The 17,577-nt window shown below is 40.1% G+C and overlaps 1 protein-coding gene and 1 long non-coding RNA gene across 3 annotated transcripts in view; one reads left to right on the top strand and one right to left on the bottom strand.

Moving 5' to 3' along the window:
* Nucleotides 1-17,316, top strand: part of LOC111253544 (uncharacterized) — a 34,185-nt gene extending 16,869 nt beyond the window's left edge. Inside the window, exons 2-8 of one of the 2 annotated variants that reach the window (XM_022813101.2) lie at nucleotides 5,612-5,836; nucleotides 6,251-6,648; nucleotides 6,908-7,098; nucleotides 7,400-7,697; nucleotides 11,784-12,206; nucleotides 12,686-12,925; nucleotides 15,357-17,316. In XM_022813101.2, the coding sequence (XP_022668836.1) occupies nucleotides 5,612-5,836; nucleotides 6,251-6,648; nucleotides 6,908-7,098; nucleotides 7,400-7,697; nucleotides 11,784-12,206; nucleotides 12,686-12,925; nucleotides 15,357-15,556 (1,975 nt within the window). In that variant the 3' untranslated portion in view covers nucleotides 15,557-17,316. Of the gene's footprint in view, nucleotides 1-5,611; nucleotides 5,837-6,250; nucleotides 6,649-6,907; nucleotides 7,099-7,399; nucleotides 7,698-11,777; nucleotides 12,207-12,685; nucleotides 12,926-15,356 lie in introns of both variants that reach the window. The other variant, XM_022813091.2, reaches the window with a different exon arrangement.
* LOC147758239 (uncharacterized) lies at nucleotides 1,674-5,706 on the bottom strand. The gene is made up of 3 exons (XR_015324928.1): nucleotides 5,585-5,706; nucleotides 5,070-5,228; nucleotides 1,674-4,309 (listed from the first exon to the last, which is right to left on the bottom strand). It is a non-coding gene; the product is annotated as an uncharacterized LOC147758239 (long non-coding RNA).
* Nucleotides 17,317-17,577: the final 261 nt, after the last annotated feature.

The following is a 17,577-nucleotide window of genomic DNA, read 5'->3' as shown; positions in this document are numbered from 1 at the left end:
CGTGTCCATACTAAAGCATGCATGAGCACGCATGTACGCGTAAACAACAACAACAACAAACCGCGTCCTTTGGAAGCTGATTTACAGCTTAGGACTGTCATGCTAACAAAAAAAAAAAACAAGTTATTTACCTTCAATGATTTACTATTAAGAAGTTTGTACCGGTTGTGGAACTTCTCGAACAACGAAGCTTAGCTAAATATAGTTTTGTTCGATTATTTTCGGAACTTGACGAACTGGGATACGTTCCTTACAAAGAGACATCAATGAATCTATAGGTGATTAATTTAAAGTATCTATTTTTAAAATAAATCTGATATAATCAAGTTACAAATGTTCCGAACCGCATTGGCCTTTCATCTATAAAATCTAGGACTATATTAAACGTAAATCTTTCTTTTCAGACAATTAATGATATTCATTGTATGAAATGTTCTATAGTTTTTATAGCAAGTACGTACTCTCATACTATGCATGTAAGAGGCTGTTAAAATAGTTCGATAGGACGAGAAGGAAGTGTTTCGGTCAAAGTTGAAGCGGTCATGAGATTAGTATTGTGAATAATGTTTACACAAATCACGTGCTCCAATCTAGCCATTAGCACAAAATATTTTACGAAGCTGCTCCTCATAGACCGGCGAATTCACAGTGCGCAAAGCTAAAGCAATACGTATTGAGGTTGCGTGGTGATGCGCCTACCTCACAGCTGGCATAGTATGGAACTCGAGGGCCGGATGTCCTGAAGCACTTTGGGGCAAGGTCGGTCAAGAGAAATATCCAGGTATAGAGAGAATTAGAGGGAACAGGCGAAACCGATGAAATGCCTTGGTACTAGTCGTTTTTACGATGTGCAGCAAGCCTCCCGCGCTAGGGTTACATTCCTCATCCCCGCTGGTGTTGTCAATTTGCTGACCCTACTGTTATCTTTTGTTCTGTTTCCTATCTCCACAGTTACCTGAGGACGAAGTTGACTCTGTCAAGTAACTAACTATTCATGGTCTGTGCTGAAACGCGAGCAACGATGGCTATAACCGGTGCCAATGTACGCATTTTTGCTGGCGAAGTTATGAGTGCTATATGATGTCGTCCATTCTTTCAGACAATTTCATGCAATACAGTTGCTGCTGGTTCCTTGTAAACACTGTAGCTTGCGCTCTTAATATAGCCCATAAAAAAGCTGCGTGTCTAGTTAAGCAAGCCATTGCGTCGGGCAATTTAACTCTGGTCTACAACCGCTAATCGACCAACACGATATGCATATTGCTGTTGTCACCATTGTGATACTTATTGCTGCTGCTGCTGTTTGCTACGCCGTAAGAAAATAGCAAGTCGCGTTTTGTTCGTACCTACCGCCGTCCTCAGAGGAGGTTACCTGTACCACAGCATCGAGGCCGTTACCACCACTACCGCAAAGATGACGATGATGACTATTCTTTGCCGCTATGGTCAGCACTGATAGTAGCAAGACTAATAGTTCCTGCTGTCATCGCGAAAGTATACAAGTTTTCATCAGACGACATGTTTACTGTCGTTGGATTGTTACACAAAAGCCCCAGAGAGGTATAGGGAGAGAAAAGGAACCCTTCATCATTTGACTAATGCTGTAAAGCGTCTAAACGCTGCGGTGGCATTGGCTTACTAGTATTGGTATCTGAACCGGTATGGAAACCTGAATTTATATATATATATATATATATATATATATATATATATATATATATATATATAGTAATTCATTTTAACGGATTCGCATTTATCATATACGATAAAATTAATGAGGCTCTCTCTGAATTTTCAATATCCATTCTAATTATTCTTTAAGTTAGGCTTGGAAGCTGTTCTGAAGCGTAGTACGTACATGCTCGTACTCACTGGGCAATGAATGATCGTAAACAAATATCAATGAACGACAATTTAGATAAACAACTGCGCCCCATAGCGTATGATTGAAACACAACTGGCCCAAAACTTCAAATATGGTTACACAAAGTCTGTTGAATTAAAATAAAATGGGAGACTGGCACATCGCCTCTCAAGGCTGTCTACAAAGGTTCGGGATTACACTCCCCGAAACAGCGAACAGCTCAAATCCGTGAAATCAACGAATAATACAATTACACACATGCTAAAAATAAAAGAACTCGATTTGTCTCTGTAGTTAATCTTCTAAGTTGGACTACCTTATTACCGTATTAGTGTTGTTTAAAACTACGGAAAACGCACCAGCTGCGCATCGAGCCGCCTTCTTAAGTGAAATGTGTGCTTCATTCAACACGACAACCTTTAAAACACAATATCCTTTGCGAAATTCAAAACCGTAGCGCTCAATCCCTTACCATTCGAAATAGCTTAAAGAACAGCACTCATATTTACCTTACAAGATAAATCCATTAATTGAAAACGAGTAGATATTGTAGTCCCACGCAAAGGCGAATGATGTACGATGCTATCAACGGTTTCATTGAGGTACAGTGCTAATCAAAAAGGTCGGGGCTGACGTACTTCAGATATCAAACGAATGAATAAAGCACAGGACAGCAGCAGTACACACTTCCATAGCTTGGCAACAAAAGACAGCAGACGCACTGCGGTACTCTGAAAACATTGAATGAAAACAGGAGGAGCTATGGATCAACACGCTCTGCTTCTTCAGTAGTGCCTTTGTGGTGCACAACCCGAAAATAACTCTCTCTACAAGGATGGATTCCAGTAACTTCGGTCGTAGCCTGTTGCGTTTCTTTCGCTTCCAGCCAGCCTTAAGATTAGTCCAATTTACGAATGATACTTTGTTCGGATTATTTGGTACAACACAAAAACTATCCTTGTGCTTATGAAACGTAGATAAATCCAGGTTCTGCTGGATCTAGTTAGCTATCATTTATAATTGGTCAACACCCGGAATCCTGCGTGAAGCTGGCAAATGGGATGAGCTTTTTCGGCCGACAACACCCGTTACTGTGTACCGGGAGCATTTTCGTTATTTTGCTGCTTCACTATTTTCCACCGGCGTTCTACCGTCGAGAACAATTAGCACATAGACGCGCGGACACACGTAGGCCATTTGCTTGGTAGGCGCTAACAGTCAGGACCAGCATACTGCTGCCCTTCCATTAGTGCTAATCGTAGCATAAGCGACTCCACTGATGTTTTTGCTTGCGATACGCTAGCAGTCAATGCAGTCATCAGTTATGGCCAGACGGGACAGGGGTACGGGCCGTGGGGATGTCTTTCGACATGCGACAAGTTGCGCTTTTCGATTACATAATATGCTTTGGAGGAAGGCTTGAAAAGGGGATGAGGTGTTTATTCATCCCAACGTAGCGCAACCCAGACGGGAAGCCCAATTCGTTTCTTTGAACACTGGCTATCCTTTTTTTACTTCTTCGCAAAGTATGGTCTTCCGTGAGGTAATTGCTAAGAAATAATACTCTACGCACGTACGTATAATGATAGTGATCAGTAGATAAAGTATTTCGATGGAGTCGAATTCCATGGGCCATCGGCAAGAAACATTCAGCTTTTAATCCTATTGTTATTATGTAACCCTTGGTCGCTGACGATAGCAAAGCCTTCGTAGACCTTTTATTCAAAGCAAACAGAATGCTAGAACTAGAATAGATACACATGATAATACTTTCAATCTCTATAGGATTCATGTCTTTGACGGTGAAAATATTCGAACTCTTTCTTTCAAGCTCAAGGTCTTTAAAAGAAATTATGATTTGAAGCTCTTCTCAATACATTAATGAAACGAACTTGCAACTGCACCTCATATAACAGATAAACGTAGAAATACAATCAACATGAATATTAAGACATGTTAATTAATGCAACAGCGCAATAAAAGTGATGCTTGAGTACTGGTGATCAAAGGTAGGGAAACATTTGGCGATATTGTTGTCTGAAGAAGACGTCTGTTTATTCGTCACAATCAACTTAAAGGGACAGACGCATTTATCATAGTCGCATCGTTCGTACATGTGTATGATATGTTTGTTTCTATGCGTTTGTATGTATGTGAATGCGTGATCGTACATATGCATGTTAATTCCATGGCTGCATAGGGTAAGGAAGAAGCTATCATTATACTGTTTGTTTGCTTGCTGTTATTTAAAACGAACTGTCAATCGCGACGGGAACAATCGCTGCCGGGACGCCCGCACCGAGCCCTGACGGTTTTTCTTTTGTGTAATCACGACCATATAACGTCGTCGTCTCCAATTATTCATTCATTCGGCCATTTAGTTGATTACGTGCGAACATCGGCCTGTTGCCCTCTAAGTTGAGCGTCTGCTACGGCCATCAGCTCCTGTACACAAACATAAAATGATTGCTACTATAGGTGTTCGCACGCTCTGTTCGATGAACTTGCACGTGCAAGGACTGTGGCGTGTTAATGAATGTTTAGCGGGTCTACCCCCTCCCCCCTCCCCCTACATCCCTTTCTATGCCTTCCGCCTCATCCTGTTAGTTACGCCTTCTGTAATCACACATTCTCTTAGACCATTTTTCATGGCAAGACCGTCCTAGCTTTTCAATCACCGTTGAAGTTGAGGCAGAGGGTAACTCGTGTCGTCGTTGCTCTTTTTAGTCGTCTGCATTTGAATTTATAATATACTTTAAACCAATAATATGGTATATTCGTTGATACCACATTTCTAATATACTTGTTTGTTTTACGTATTGACTTATAACATAATTTGTTAATCTGATGTGATTTGCTCCCCTTTAGCGATTTTCAATACAACTACCTGATTGGATCGTAAGCTACTATTATCTCAGTATGTGCTTTTGTAAGGTCGACTATAAATTTAGAGATCTCAAGTCCGTCAATTCGTCTCACACGTTCCGTATTTACAATTAAGTTTATCAATTATGGGATCAGACTTAGACGAAGTATTATAGAAAAAGAGTGCGATTCATTAGCTGCCGACGGGGTCTATACCGCTAATTAAACAGGAATTTGACAGAAAAAGCCACGCGAAGGTACCTCTCGGACGTGATATTTTTTTTATCAATATTGTACAGATCCGCAAAAGACAGAAATAAATGTGTCAAGTTTTACGTACTTAAGCCACTATGCGCTGCTTAGCACGGCTGGCTCGCTACGAAACGTGACAGGAATAAACCGATATCCCGCTCCTCGCAGTTTTCGGTTGTTCGAAGGAGTGGTTGTCAGCAGGAGCGGTGTCTGCTACCAATAGCACTACCACGCTCCACCGTAATTCCTACGTAGAAATAGAACCGACTCGAAATGCAACGTTCTGTATCTGACGTTCTTACAATCGAAGCTGCAAAGCGGCATATCGCTTTGTTGCAAAGATTTTATCAGTAGACTTCAATTTGGCCAGATGAATTTCGCTAGCTTCGATACGTCGTGTTTATACATAATAGGTATAGAAATCAGATTTTATTGCCCTCCCAATGTGAACTAAATTATTTAGGCAAGTAAGCTTGTGTGAAAGTTTGTTTTCCCATTCGGGATACTTATATACTATTATATATGTAACATTTATATAATAATACATAGGTTAACTCTTAACCTACTAACTACTGTCTTAGGGTAACGCGAGCGTATTCTCACATCGCTTTTACTTCTGTTTAATTTCAGTTGTCTGGAGATGATGGGCGAGGAGCGCGGTGTCTGTGTCGAGCAGAGCCCGGTGTTAATTCATCGCACTTCGTTGAGCAACTCTAGTGGCGGAGGTGTCGGGGGTCTAGAAGGCACTGAAGTGGTGTCCTTGGCGAGGATGCGGCCTTCCCATTCATCGCAAGATGTCGCTTCAATCAGCCACGAACAGGACTACTGGGAGTACGGGCCCGGCATCGTTGACCGGTAAAAACAATAAAAGTATTCCTATTACGAATAATCAAAGCTATTTGTTCGCGGATAAAAGATTGGCAGTTAGAAAAAAACGACATACCAACTTAGCAATTGTTGATATTTGCATACGGCTGAGTGAAGCTCAAAGTAAATATATATATGTATATATATATATCTATTTATTTTGCAAAGTATACATTTTGTAGCCCAATGTAGTACACCAGACGTGGTTGGTTCAAATTACACACCTATTTTAATATACCAAGCCGCTTAAAAAGCGTTACTTGTGATACGTTATGCTCTTTTTTGTCCAAGTTTGTCTTCTAAAAAAGCAACTTTGCAATGATACTAATCGAAGCTATACAATCAATAATCCAGATGGGCATTTTCTAAAAATGGCCCACTCTAATTTTCTACTCCATGTAGCCTAAAGTCAAAGTTCATCAATTTATCGATGAACAACCAAGTTGGCGGTCAGAACGGTGCCATATCTACTCATGCCCCTGGAAAAAAAAATCATCTTCGGTCATGTGCCTCATTAGAAAATCTCCAGGATGGGATGGGGCCCAACACAACTGCGGAAACTGGCGGTGCTTTTCACAGAGTTCCGGCCGCATCTTCAGTCAGTGGAATCGGCGCTGCAATGAACACAACCCACAAGTTATTGATGATTTCGCCAGCTAACATGCGACATCATGAGCCCCGACGGAACCCTCTCGTTCCAAAGTGCCCCTCGATGGAAATTCTACTCGATGCCAACCGTCATTACGAAAGTCACCATTTGAACGCCACGAACAACAACAGCAATAGCGCCTGCGATAATGGTAATTATGTTTTCTCGCTTTGAAACATGAACAATTTTCATAATTCCTAATTAAAGATTGGCTAGGTCGCCGCTCCTACGATCTTGATACTAAAACTTCATTCGATCGCGTAATTACTGACACATAGTCAAAGACAAATGAGAGACTTATTTGTGAACAAACATTAATTAAGGATGGCCATGTAAACCAGGCCTATTGATAAATATATGCATACGTGAGATTAATTGTCGGTCGACTATACATAAACGTGTATATCAAGGACCAGGAAATCAGCGTGCAGGTGTGGTGAGTTCTTCGATGAGTTCGGTTGTTGAAAGTGAACTGCCCCGTAGAGATATCGTACGAAAGTACAAAAGCTTCTTCGAACAGACCTCAACGTCGTCATCCCCGCAGCATCTGACCAATGGCACCCTCCATCAATCTTCCGCAGCTTCGCATCTTTCACAGAAGGTCAGTTTGGTAAAGGCATTCGCACAGTTATTGCAATGTTGAACAGTTCATTCAATTGCAAAATTTGTATTAGATGTGAAAATTATGCGATTTGTTATAATTCTTCTTAAAATCTGACGACGCTACCCAAAGTTATGTGGTGTATTATGTGATTGGCTCGCCAAACAAGTACCGATAACATTACTGCTAACAATCTCTTGAGGTGGAAGCGCTCAAAGGCAATATCCAGTAAGCTTTTTTCTGATTAGCCGGTAGATAAAAGATCCAGGTATTTTGGCTCTGCTTTCTATCCTCCGAATAGGGAAGTGGCGGCATCCTACGCAATAACAAGACATCCCCGATAAAAAAACCAGTAGCAAACATCAAGCCCCTTCGTAAGGAGCAGCCACCTTCAGAATCCGAAGCAAGAAATAGTCCCCCCTTGAATAAACTTCTTCATAACAAGGACAACAGTCAAACGAATACTTGTCTGACCGTACTTGCCACTTCTACGTCTAATGTAAATGGTACAGAGGCGGTTCTCAACGAAATCAATCGGCAGGTCAATGTCAGTGCGGAGCACTCACATAATACCCTTGTGTCCAGCATCGCAGATCCAGGTATTATGAGTGCGTGCTCTATAAATATATATTTTTTATAATTATATTTGAAGTACTTATTCACTTGTTAACTTCGTTGCATTGGGTAATTTTCATTGATATCGTAATATCATTGTCGCATAATTGTAAATAATTATTAATTAGTAGGTTCATGGCCTATTTGTCAGTTGTTTCAAGTGGGAGTCTCTCTATATATATATATATATATATATATATATATATATATATATATATATATGTATGTATATGTATATATATGCATATGTATATACATATATATATATATATATATGTATATATATAATTTTTTCCTCGGAAAAAAGCAAATTGGCTGCGTGCAATAACATTAATGCGTATAATTTGCTTAAAGTTCTAATAAGCGATGAGAACTTGGGTAAGAAAAACGTGATTTCTATTCTAAAGAAGCACTAAAAAGATCAGCGTGAATCGCACATGTAAGTTCAAGTTAGCGTCTATATTAGTGCCTCCGACGATATTAATGACGGATGATCTAGCCAGTTCGTTCTGTGTATCAAATAACTGTACAACACGTTTATAATTAAATGTAATGCTTATAATGAAAACAAGTAATAGCATGGACAGCTTGTCGGAACATATTGAATTTTAGTGTAAATCTCACCGGATACTAACTAAAAGACAAAGTGATTTAAAAGTAAAAAAATCCAAGTGGGAAATGCGTTTTCATTTAAGATTATGCCCACATCATGCAGGCTGTGACTTCGTCACTAAATGGATGATCCAAGACCAGCTCCTTATACCCGTAAAGTATATAAAGCAGCTAGGGTTTGTGTAGCTGTGGCACTTCCCGAAGATTCCTCAGTGTGTGTTTTGTTGTATGTTTGTCTATTATCATTTAACTTCACGGGAGGCCCTTGAAATCGAACGTTTTCCATCTTTTTACTATACAATGATTTTATGGAGACCAACAGTACGCGCGACAGAAGGCTTTGTATTGTAGTAATTGCGCCGAGCACGGCTTAGTCAGTGAAGTAGTAGATAGCTTTCAGAGCTAACATAAAATAGATTTAATAGATGTTTGTTTTTAACAATGTGCAATTTTTGAATCCGGTCTGCCGGAGTGATAAGCGGCCACCTTATTCGGTTATTTGTACGTGATCCGCATTAAACGCGCCAAAAGCCGCCCAACTTGACCTCATTACTTTTCCCAATCTAACCTAACGTGAGGTGAGACCAAAGTGACCTAGCTGTAAATCCGAATCGTTTACGGTTGTTCTATTACTCTGTGACTTGACATCCGTAAAATCTGTTATTTTCTATATTATTTCAGTGTATTATTTATGATAAGGCTCTTCCATTTGTTTGCTTTAGTAAATTATGAGCCGCATTTTTTGAGCCGTTTCGTCACATTGCTTATTATTGTATTAACCGGTTCCAACAATTAGATCACATTTCTTTCCTCATCTGACTACCTTGTTCCGAGAGCTCAGTGATCCTGATCCGTAAACTCCGTTATCTTGATATAGTCATTTGGTGACGCTATAGCGGGCCTCCCATAGCCCCTGGGTCAACTATATCGCGCGTCATTACCAGGCTGTTTGAGAAACCAAGAAAGTAAGCTTCATGAAACCATCGACTTTGTCAGAAATTGTCAACCCTTTTCTGGAGAAGACATCACATTCGACATCACGGCACAAAACTGAAAAAAAAAAGATTTTTTAATATTGTTTTGTGCTTGTAATAATTAACTTTTTTTGTTTGAGGCAATAACTTGATCCAAGTTAGGGCTCTCACTGGGCTGGCTGGTATTCTAGTTACTTACGAACGTGATAAAATGTTAAAACCTAGACCGGCTCCACTTTCGCCCCTTACATAACCTTTGCTTGAGGAGATTAGAATTGGTCAGCTCTTCAGAGAATGATCGTTAGTATCTAGCCACTAGCATTTCTACTATGTCGCTGCTGTGTCATAAGTAGATGCGAATATCTTAAAAGGTCGGTTCAACTAGATAAGGGAAATTATAAAGATATATACAGACTTGGTCCAACATGGCAAGTATCTTTTAACGAACTTGATATATCACAAGACATGTATATGTTGAGTGAAAGCTTGCTTAGTATATCAGTGTTATTTTATCGTGCAAATATTATGTATATTTACGGTGCGTAAGAAGCCAGTAGAACGCTTGTCCGATTAATAATGCATTCCTTAAATTAGAAGGTTGATAAGAAGAGCTTTCGAATTATTATGCGAATTAGTACGTTTAATTAGCACATTGCTACTACTTCTGTTAAAACTGTTCAGTCGGTAGTAGAAACTTCTTCGAAGGAGCAGAAATGCATGACTGAACAGGCCGGCGCTCTGGTCTTTTATCAGTGGCGGCTACTCTCGCCTTCTGTTGCCGATCCGCCGCCTTTCGAGCGATGGTGCCAACTTGAAGTTTGGTGCGCCCAACGGGCGCCTGTGTCGATAGAACATCGACGGCCATTCGGCATCCGACGGACAAATCACTACTGTCTGCCACGTAGTAAATGGCAACGCTGTACAGAAAGGACGAGGACTTTCCAAAGGTTGCTTGTTTCGACTACTATATCAGACTGTGTTGTCTACTAATGTTGCTGGTTTAACGGGTAAGCCCTTCTCTCTTCTCAGCCCCAGCTTCTCCTGGTGCTCGAAAAAATATCATATTTTACATGTATTTATTCATATTGGCGTACTACCATCTGCGAATACCACAGCACTAACGAGCGCTGCACCTCCGTGGCTATGGTGTGCAAGTCGCTGCAGTAGATGGATCACTGGCGTTAGTCCTGATTTTCAACTTGTTGATCAGTTGACTTCACTCTCATTGTGGTCCGTCGTCGTCGTCGATCCTGCCTTGTCGGCAATGGCAGTAGGAACCAAACAGTAAACCAACAGTCGATTAAAAGCCGACCGCGCTGGCTTATAGGTAAGTCGAACGGAAGGAGCGTCGAGTGGACAGAGGCAGCGAAAAGCACTGCCAACAATCAGCGCTAACCTTACCAGATAGACAGTCAGGCCATTATTCGTTGAAGAGTCAGAAAAACCCACTGACAATAGCAGCAGACACCAGTAGCAGTGACAATAACATAACGCGAAACTCTGCAACAAGATACTGAATTTACAGAAACAGCCAGGAACTATTAGCGGTTGGCACCTTGCAAAAACGGGTCCGCTAGACGGCCGAGAAAAGCATGGGGACGACAACCACCATTGCCACTATAATGAGCATTTTACAATGAACGCAAAAAAAACGTAATTTTTTTGTAGAGAGATCGAGTATTTTCAGTCGCCAGAGTATACCTCTTTCGATAAGCGTGCAGGTACCTCCTTTTACTATGACGACGCCACTTGCCAAATCAGATTCGCTTCAGACGCTGTTCAAACTGTATGGCGGGAGTGCGCAAAACACGTAAAATGCAGTAAAAAAATCCGATGTATGATGTGTTTACGTGTCCGTGTCTGTGTTCGGATAAGGCTACTTCGATTTTGAAGCGTTCGCATATCAACTGCTACGGTATGTGATAATTTAAACCGGGTGCAAACGATCAACGGACCTAGGAATTGTTAGTCCATGCTTGCCCTAGCGGATAACGTGTGTATGTATGCACAGTAGAGTTGTGTGACCCTGCAATGAATGTAAGGATGCTATTTCAGTAGCCAATTATATCGCACAAGCGTTCATTTGGCGTGCAATTTGTACATAATCTATATATTTTATCGAGCATTTCAGGTCTGAATATAAAAAAGGAGTTTTGTTAACGTCCTAATTACAAGCACCCAGTTATAAAATTTTCCTATTGTAACGGTATTGGGTGCAAGGGTCTATCTCTTACTGTATAGGTTATATTCTAGATCTGTGTAGGTGTCTAGATGCTTAGCTCTCTTGAGAATAAGGCGACAATGTATTACCTCCGTGTAATTAGCGTATTATGAAAGAGCTTTTCTGCAGCAACAGCAGCTGGTAACAGCATGGCGATGATAATGGTACTGATTGTTCAAACGCTATAACTATCTAGATAACGTACGCGAAATAAGATAATATCAGCAGTAGCAACAATGATGTGATGATTGCAATAGTTACAGGCATCAACTGCGGAAGCGATATTCGGCCGCAAACCAACTTAACTTCAGTGTCTTCTCGCCAGATAGCATCAGCCGGTGCTCAACAGATGCAAGTGTCATGGTCGCCTGCTGGACTTGTTACCGACACCGTGTCTGAACCACGTACGCCATCGCTGATCGTCAAACCGCGCGCCTGTCCTTTACTTTTGAGCGAAAGTAATTCACGTCCTCTAGCCGGATGCAATTCAACTACATCGGGTTCTGCAGGGTCAGTGGGAAATATGGGGAGTTACATGGTCGGGAGCCTTAGCACCAACTGTACCTCGATGGTGTTCGATTTTCGTGGAAAGGACGTCAAACCACAAGTGGCTGTTATGCCTTCACCCGCGAGGCTGGCCTCCAAAGAGGAGTTAGATGGACTAGACGACAGCTCTGAACCAAGCGGTAAGCCCTAGCAAATAAAACTAACTCCGGCTTATAATTTCGATTGTTGCCATAGTATGCATAAGTTGTGTGCACAGGAGCATTACTCAATTGAGTGTTAGTTAAGCAACAAGTCTATAAAGCCTTAACAAAAGTATAGCTTCTTAGATGTGCGCGCTGTAGTTGTATTAGCTCGTGAGAAAGGCTTGAAGGCGTCATATCTAGTGGTGGCAACCGACCAATTATGGCACTTGCTTCAGTTGCTCATATAAAGAAGAAATGTCGAAATGCATAACGTTTTTCTTACTTAGATAACAAAAACAAAAACGCTTCACAAAAAACTGTAAACTAAGTAAATTAGTATACGAAGCTAAATGTGAGTGCTCATTAAATTAGATAAAACGCAGAGTTTATCTTACTGATTTTTTGACGTTATTTACACTTTTTAATAGAAATATTGTTTTCAGGTTGATATTAACATAAAATTATATTCTTCTCAGGAATCACTTTCATTGGAGAGAACGTTGTAGTTGGAGGAGGCTCGCTGATCTCGACACGCAATAAAAACCTCTCGATACGTTTTGATGAACAAAATTTATCATCGTTCTTTGAGTACGAAGCTGAAGACGACGACGACGACGACGAAACCGACGAAGACCCGCTGGTAGACGATCTCTGCGGCAGCGGTGAAGAAGACGCATCAGAAAACACCGCCAGAGGGCTGCCCAGTGCCGTTCTTGGTACGTGACTTCCCTTTAATTTTTTGGATAGGGGAAGCAGACTACAGTATTGCTAGGTAGTCCCGGCTTACGTTACTTTCACGATGAATAATAGCAACAGTAACAACACATCTTGCAGTATTCGAGACAATTTTTCCTTATTCTTTAATTTGCATGATTCATATATCTTATCTAACATTTGCTCTTGTTTTGTTGATAGAAAATTTCATATTTAAGTAGAATGACTACGTTCTTTCGGTCTGTGACGAACTAGATATGCATCGATCAATGCCAAATTGCCCTCGCTAGTATAAAATACCTCGTTATGCGCAAAGAGCAGATTCAAATCTGTCGAATACGTATGCCTTCGAACGCGCTCCGAAACTGTTGTTTTTAAATCATGCCTTTGTATTTTGTCATATTTTATTATATTTGTTGAAAACTAAGTAATAGTTGGGCAACCAAAATATTGCCTCCGCTAATATTGTTAGGTATTGCTCGCACCTTGATATATAAAGATGTATCAAAATTAATCGTAGAAAAAAAGATAAATGTTTGTAATATTTTATCAAAATTATATCTTTCATTGTTAAACATCCTGAACCCCGGTTACTGTTTAGCGTGCTGGATTTAATATTCGTTATAGACCCTATAGAAGCAAATTTACTTTAGGGATGACGCAAGCGTTTTAGCGTTAGAGCTCAATCAATAATTAACAGGTCAATATAATTGATCAAAGCACTCACCGCAACTATGTGACACAATATTTTCCAAAAACCAGTCGTTGTATTGCCATATTATGCAAAACTTCCTATCTATCCCAACTATCCTAACTTTCTAGGTTTGAGGGTGGATCATTGAAGCCAATACGTATCGAGATAAGTGGTAATGCAACCATTTCCAAACAACGTATTCTTGTAAACTCCGTAGACAATAACGATAATCTTTACACTGGTAAAGTTCCTTAATCCTCAATTAATCTGCATTTTAACATCAATGAAACGCATACGATTCATTTGCATCTACTGTATCGTCGAACATTAGATGAAAAATTTGACTGGAACTTTAGAATGCTCGCTCGTAGTAAATCACCAATTACGATTCCTCAAACAGTAGAGAGTAACTTAAGCACAGCTCTAAATGTAAGGCATCTCGCTTCTAAGTAACCCAAATCATATTACCTTGCCTTATTTAAATTATGACTGTGAACTGGTTGCTTCCTGCTAATCGTGCATATTCAACCTTTTTTTTTTTAGCTAATATACTCTCAATGAGTATGACAACGCGACACTGGCTTAATTGCGTCAATGAGTTGTCGAGAATCGATAACGCAATTACATTATACATATCGACATACAGATGTATATAAGCATTTCTAATCTTTTGTGTAGTTTGAAATGTGTCCATCTTGATACGTCCACTTTGCCGAGAAATTATTAAACTAATAACTACAATCTACTGCCTAGGGGCAAAAAAGGGCAAAAATCTACCTTTAGGGAAGTGCTTTCAAACGAAAATTAGAGATGCACTATAGTGGTTTGCCGTGCTAAGAGCTGCGATGTGGATCGGTGAAGCAATGATAGCTTGCTGCAATGTACCGTGATGAAATTTTCTTATAGATGTACTTGCAGTTGAATATCGTCGACCATTTTCACAGAATCAGTTAGTGATATTTGGCAGATAAGTACACAACTGTAATTGAATATTAATAATCTGTCTACACAATTTTTGCAGATGGCGAACATTACTTATATACGTTTTATAGCCACACACAAATTTTGTCTTTTTATCGGCTACCTCTATATAAGTAGGAAACATTAAACCAACATGGATGGTAATTGCTCTCTTAGGCTAAAACCATACTCACTTAACGGTAACGGCGACAAGTAAACAACGCCCTTGGCGAGTATGGATACCCTTAGTTTGTCTGAAGCAAAAGTCAATGCAGTCGACTTGGTAAAAAATACATATCTGGTTCGGCGATTAAAAAGAATAACTTCAATCAATGTAGTCTCAATGGCGAAAGGGATCAAGTGTAAGAACAATGACCAGAAATCAGCCCCATATACCACGGCAGTTTGTTTGATCGGCTTGAATGCTACCAGCAGTATCATATAATTTTAGGCAGGTCTGTTATTGCTACATCTCCACTGTGCAGTCGTTATATCATCCTCGAGTTGTATTTTATGTTAAATGTTGACTGAAAATCAATTTACTTCTTGAAATCCATGCGCTTTCTGACGTTCGTTTATGCTAAAAAATGACGCGCATTAAAAAAAAAACCCTTTCGTCTTCTCCGCTAAAGCATCGGGAAAAACAAAGGGATTTTCTGTTTGATGCTTAAGTCGTGCATGCTAAGTGGCCTTTACATTCCTATTAGACGTTTACCTTGATCCAAAGCATAAACAATTACGTAAACTAAAGCAAGTATGCATTTTACTGTGTATGACAGGTAACTATAAGCCGGGGGTATTGTCATCGGGAGATGATGACTTCGAACTCGGGGTGAGTCGATTAAAGCGGCAACAGCAAACCCTCGCAGAAGAATCCATCGAACAACAGGAAACAGGTGGAGAACTTCAAGCAAAACCGGCCTCCCATGAAGAAACGTCCGTTTATTCGCAAGTGAGCAGCTCCGATCTGCTATTTTAAAAATGAGCATGTCGATACTGGCTGCGAGTTATGACATTTACTAGACGGCGATCTCTTGCGCTTGCGAAACACAAGTAACTGTTGCGCATCTTCGTACGGAACTGACCCTTACGAAACATCGGGGCCTACAGCAATGGTAGCGATTTCATAGATCCGGACGAACACCCGAGAGAAGACGTTTAATAGTTCTCGATTAAGGGCAAGCAAAAAGCACAACCATGAGTCACTCATTCTGCGAATGTGTAGCCCTGTCACCGTTATCAAAGTGGAGACCTCACAGGACCTTGAGGACACGTTTGCCGGAAGTCCGTCCTTGAAACTGAATGCCAAATACATCCATTCATAGTCATCATACAGAGTAACGCACATGCACAAAGAAGAACGCCCATTTACGAACGATTACAGGTTAAAGGTAAAGGAGAGAAACACAGCGACGAGTTTGGTTACGTAATCTATCAGATACTTCTCGTCATTGTGATAATATTGAGTTCTCTTTGACTATTAGACGTCCATAAACGCTCGATTTTAGCCTATTGAGGACTGGTAGCAAGCTTGATGGGACCCTTTACCGACGTGTGACGTGCTGTATTATTGTATTATACTCGTCATCATCACCATAATCATAATGTATATGCCATCATCTAATAGGTAAGGCATAATAACAGTAGCAGGGTGAATTTCAATGGACCTAATAGCAATGGCGCTAATTGATCTGAAACAGTATTGTGAATACATAGTCTTGGGATTGGTGGGGTGGGTAGAGCAACAGGGAGCTAGGATTAGGTGTCGCCGGCTGTTGTCACTAGGTGTCACTAGTGACAATGAGACGGTTTCTACAATGATTACGATAACAGTAATGATGAGAGCGTAGAAAAGAAAGGCACAGAGAAACAGGGACATGCTCAGCGTACAAATTAAAATAATGAAAGTGATAATAATAATGATAACAGTGATAACAACAATACGTACGTGCGTACACGCAGTAAGGTGGTACGTACCCACTTGCCTGGCCTAAACTGCATTCCCAATGCGTGCACATAGTCGTATATTTTCACGGATTTGTGTTTCACTTCCATTGTCTTTTTAGTTGACTATAGCATTTCGACTGACTAATGCCGACTACATTTATGAAGTTCATAATACGCCAGCCTTCGTCTGTGCACCTTTATTAATTTGCTTGACACTCGAAGAGTACAGATGTACGTTTATCTTCGTATATAACTGCGTTAATTTTCAAGGAACGTATAGTTTAGATTGAGCCTTACATTTAATTCCAAAGGCGACGGGCTGCCGAGTTGCACAAACGATTGAGTTGTGTTTCAATTTTGGCACCTTTCCCTTGCATTTTTTACAGAATATATACAGCTAACACTGCGGATTCGCCGTTTCCTTTTCCAGTCCATTGGAAAAGAGTTGTCATGAACTGTGTGAATCTTTTGAATGTTCCGAAGAGAAATTTTTTCTGAGATGCTTAATAAATAATCATGGAGAACTTATAGGATGCCAAGAGTAGCGTGAAACAGAGCAATGATAAAAAGAAATAAAAGCTCTCTAGGGATTAGAACATATAGCGGGAAAGGATCGTAACCCAGTTAGGGATACCAGATCCCACAAAAAGAAAATGAACAGTTCTCAAGTTACAGAGTCTGAGATGTATGAATGAGAATGGGATACAAGTGACTAACTGACCTGCGCTGTATCATTTGTATGTACAATAGCAAATAAAAAGTAAAAGACGTATCATAAGAAGCATTTGGAAAGTTAAAGATTTTCCTTTTCTTAGTTCTTGCAAACAGGTGTAGTGTTGTAATTAATTGTCTTCTTCGTAATTGTGACGTACGTTTTAGTAAACTGGGTTGGAAACTCTAAAACATAACGACATTAGTATAGTAAAGCAAGTACCCAAAATATTTATTTTTAAAACTTTATAAAAAGTTAGTTTATGGATTGTAAACATATATATATATATATATATATATATATATATATATATATATATATATATATTCTGGACGAGCTCG

The sequence above is a fragment of the Varroa destructor genome, unplaced genomic scaffold (assembly GCF_002443255.2).
Source record: "Varroa destructor unplaced genomic scaffold, Vdes_3.0 BEIS01000001.1, whole genome shotgun sequence".
Taxonomy (NCBI): Eukaryota; Metazoa; Arthropoda; class Arachnida; order Mesostigmata; family Varroidae; genus Varroa; species Varroa destructor.
Note: the sequence above shows the minus strand (reverse complement) of the source record. Positions and strands in the feature narration are given on the sequence as shown.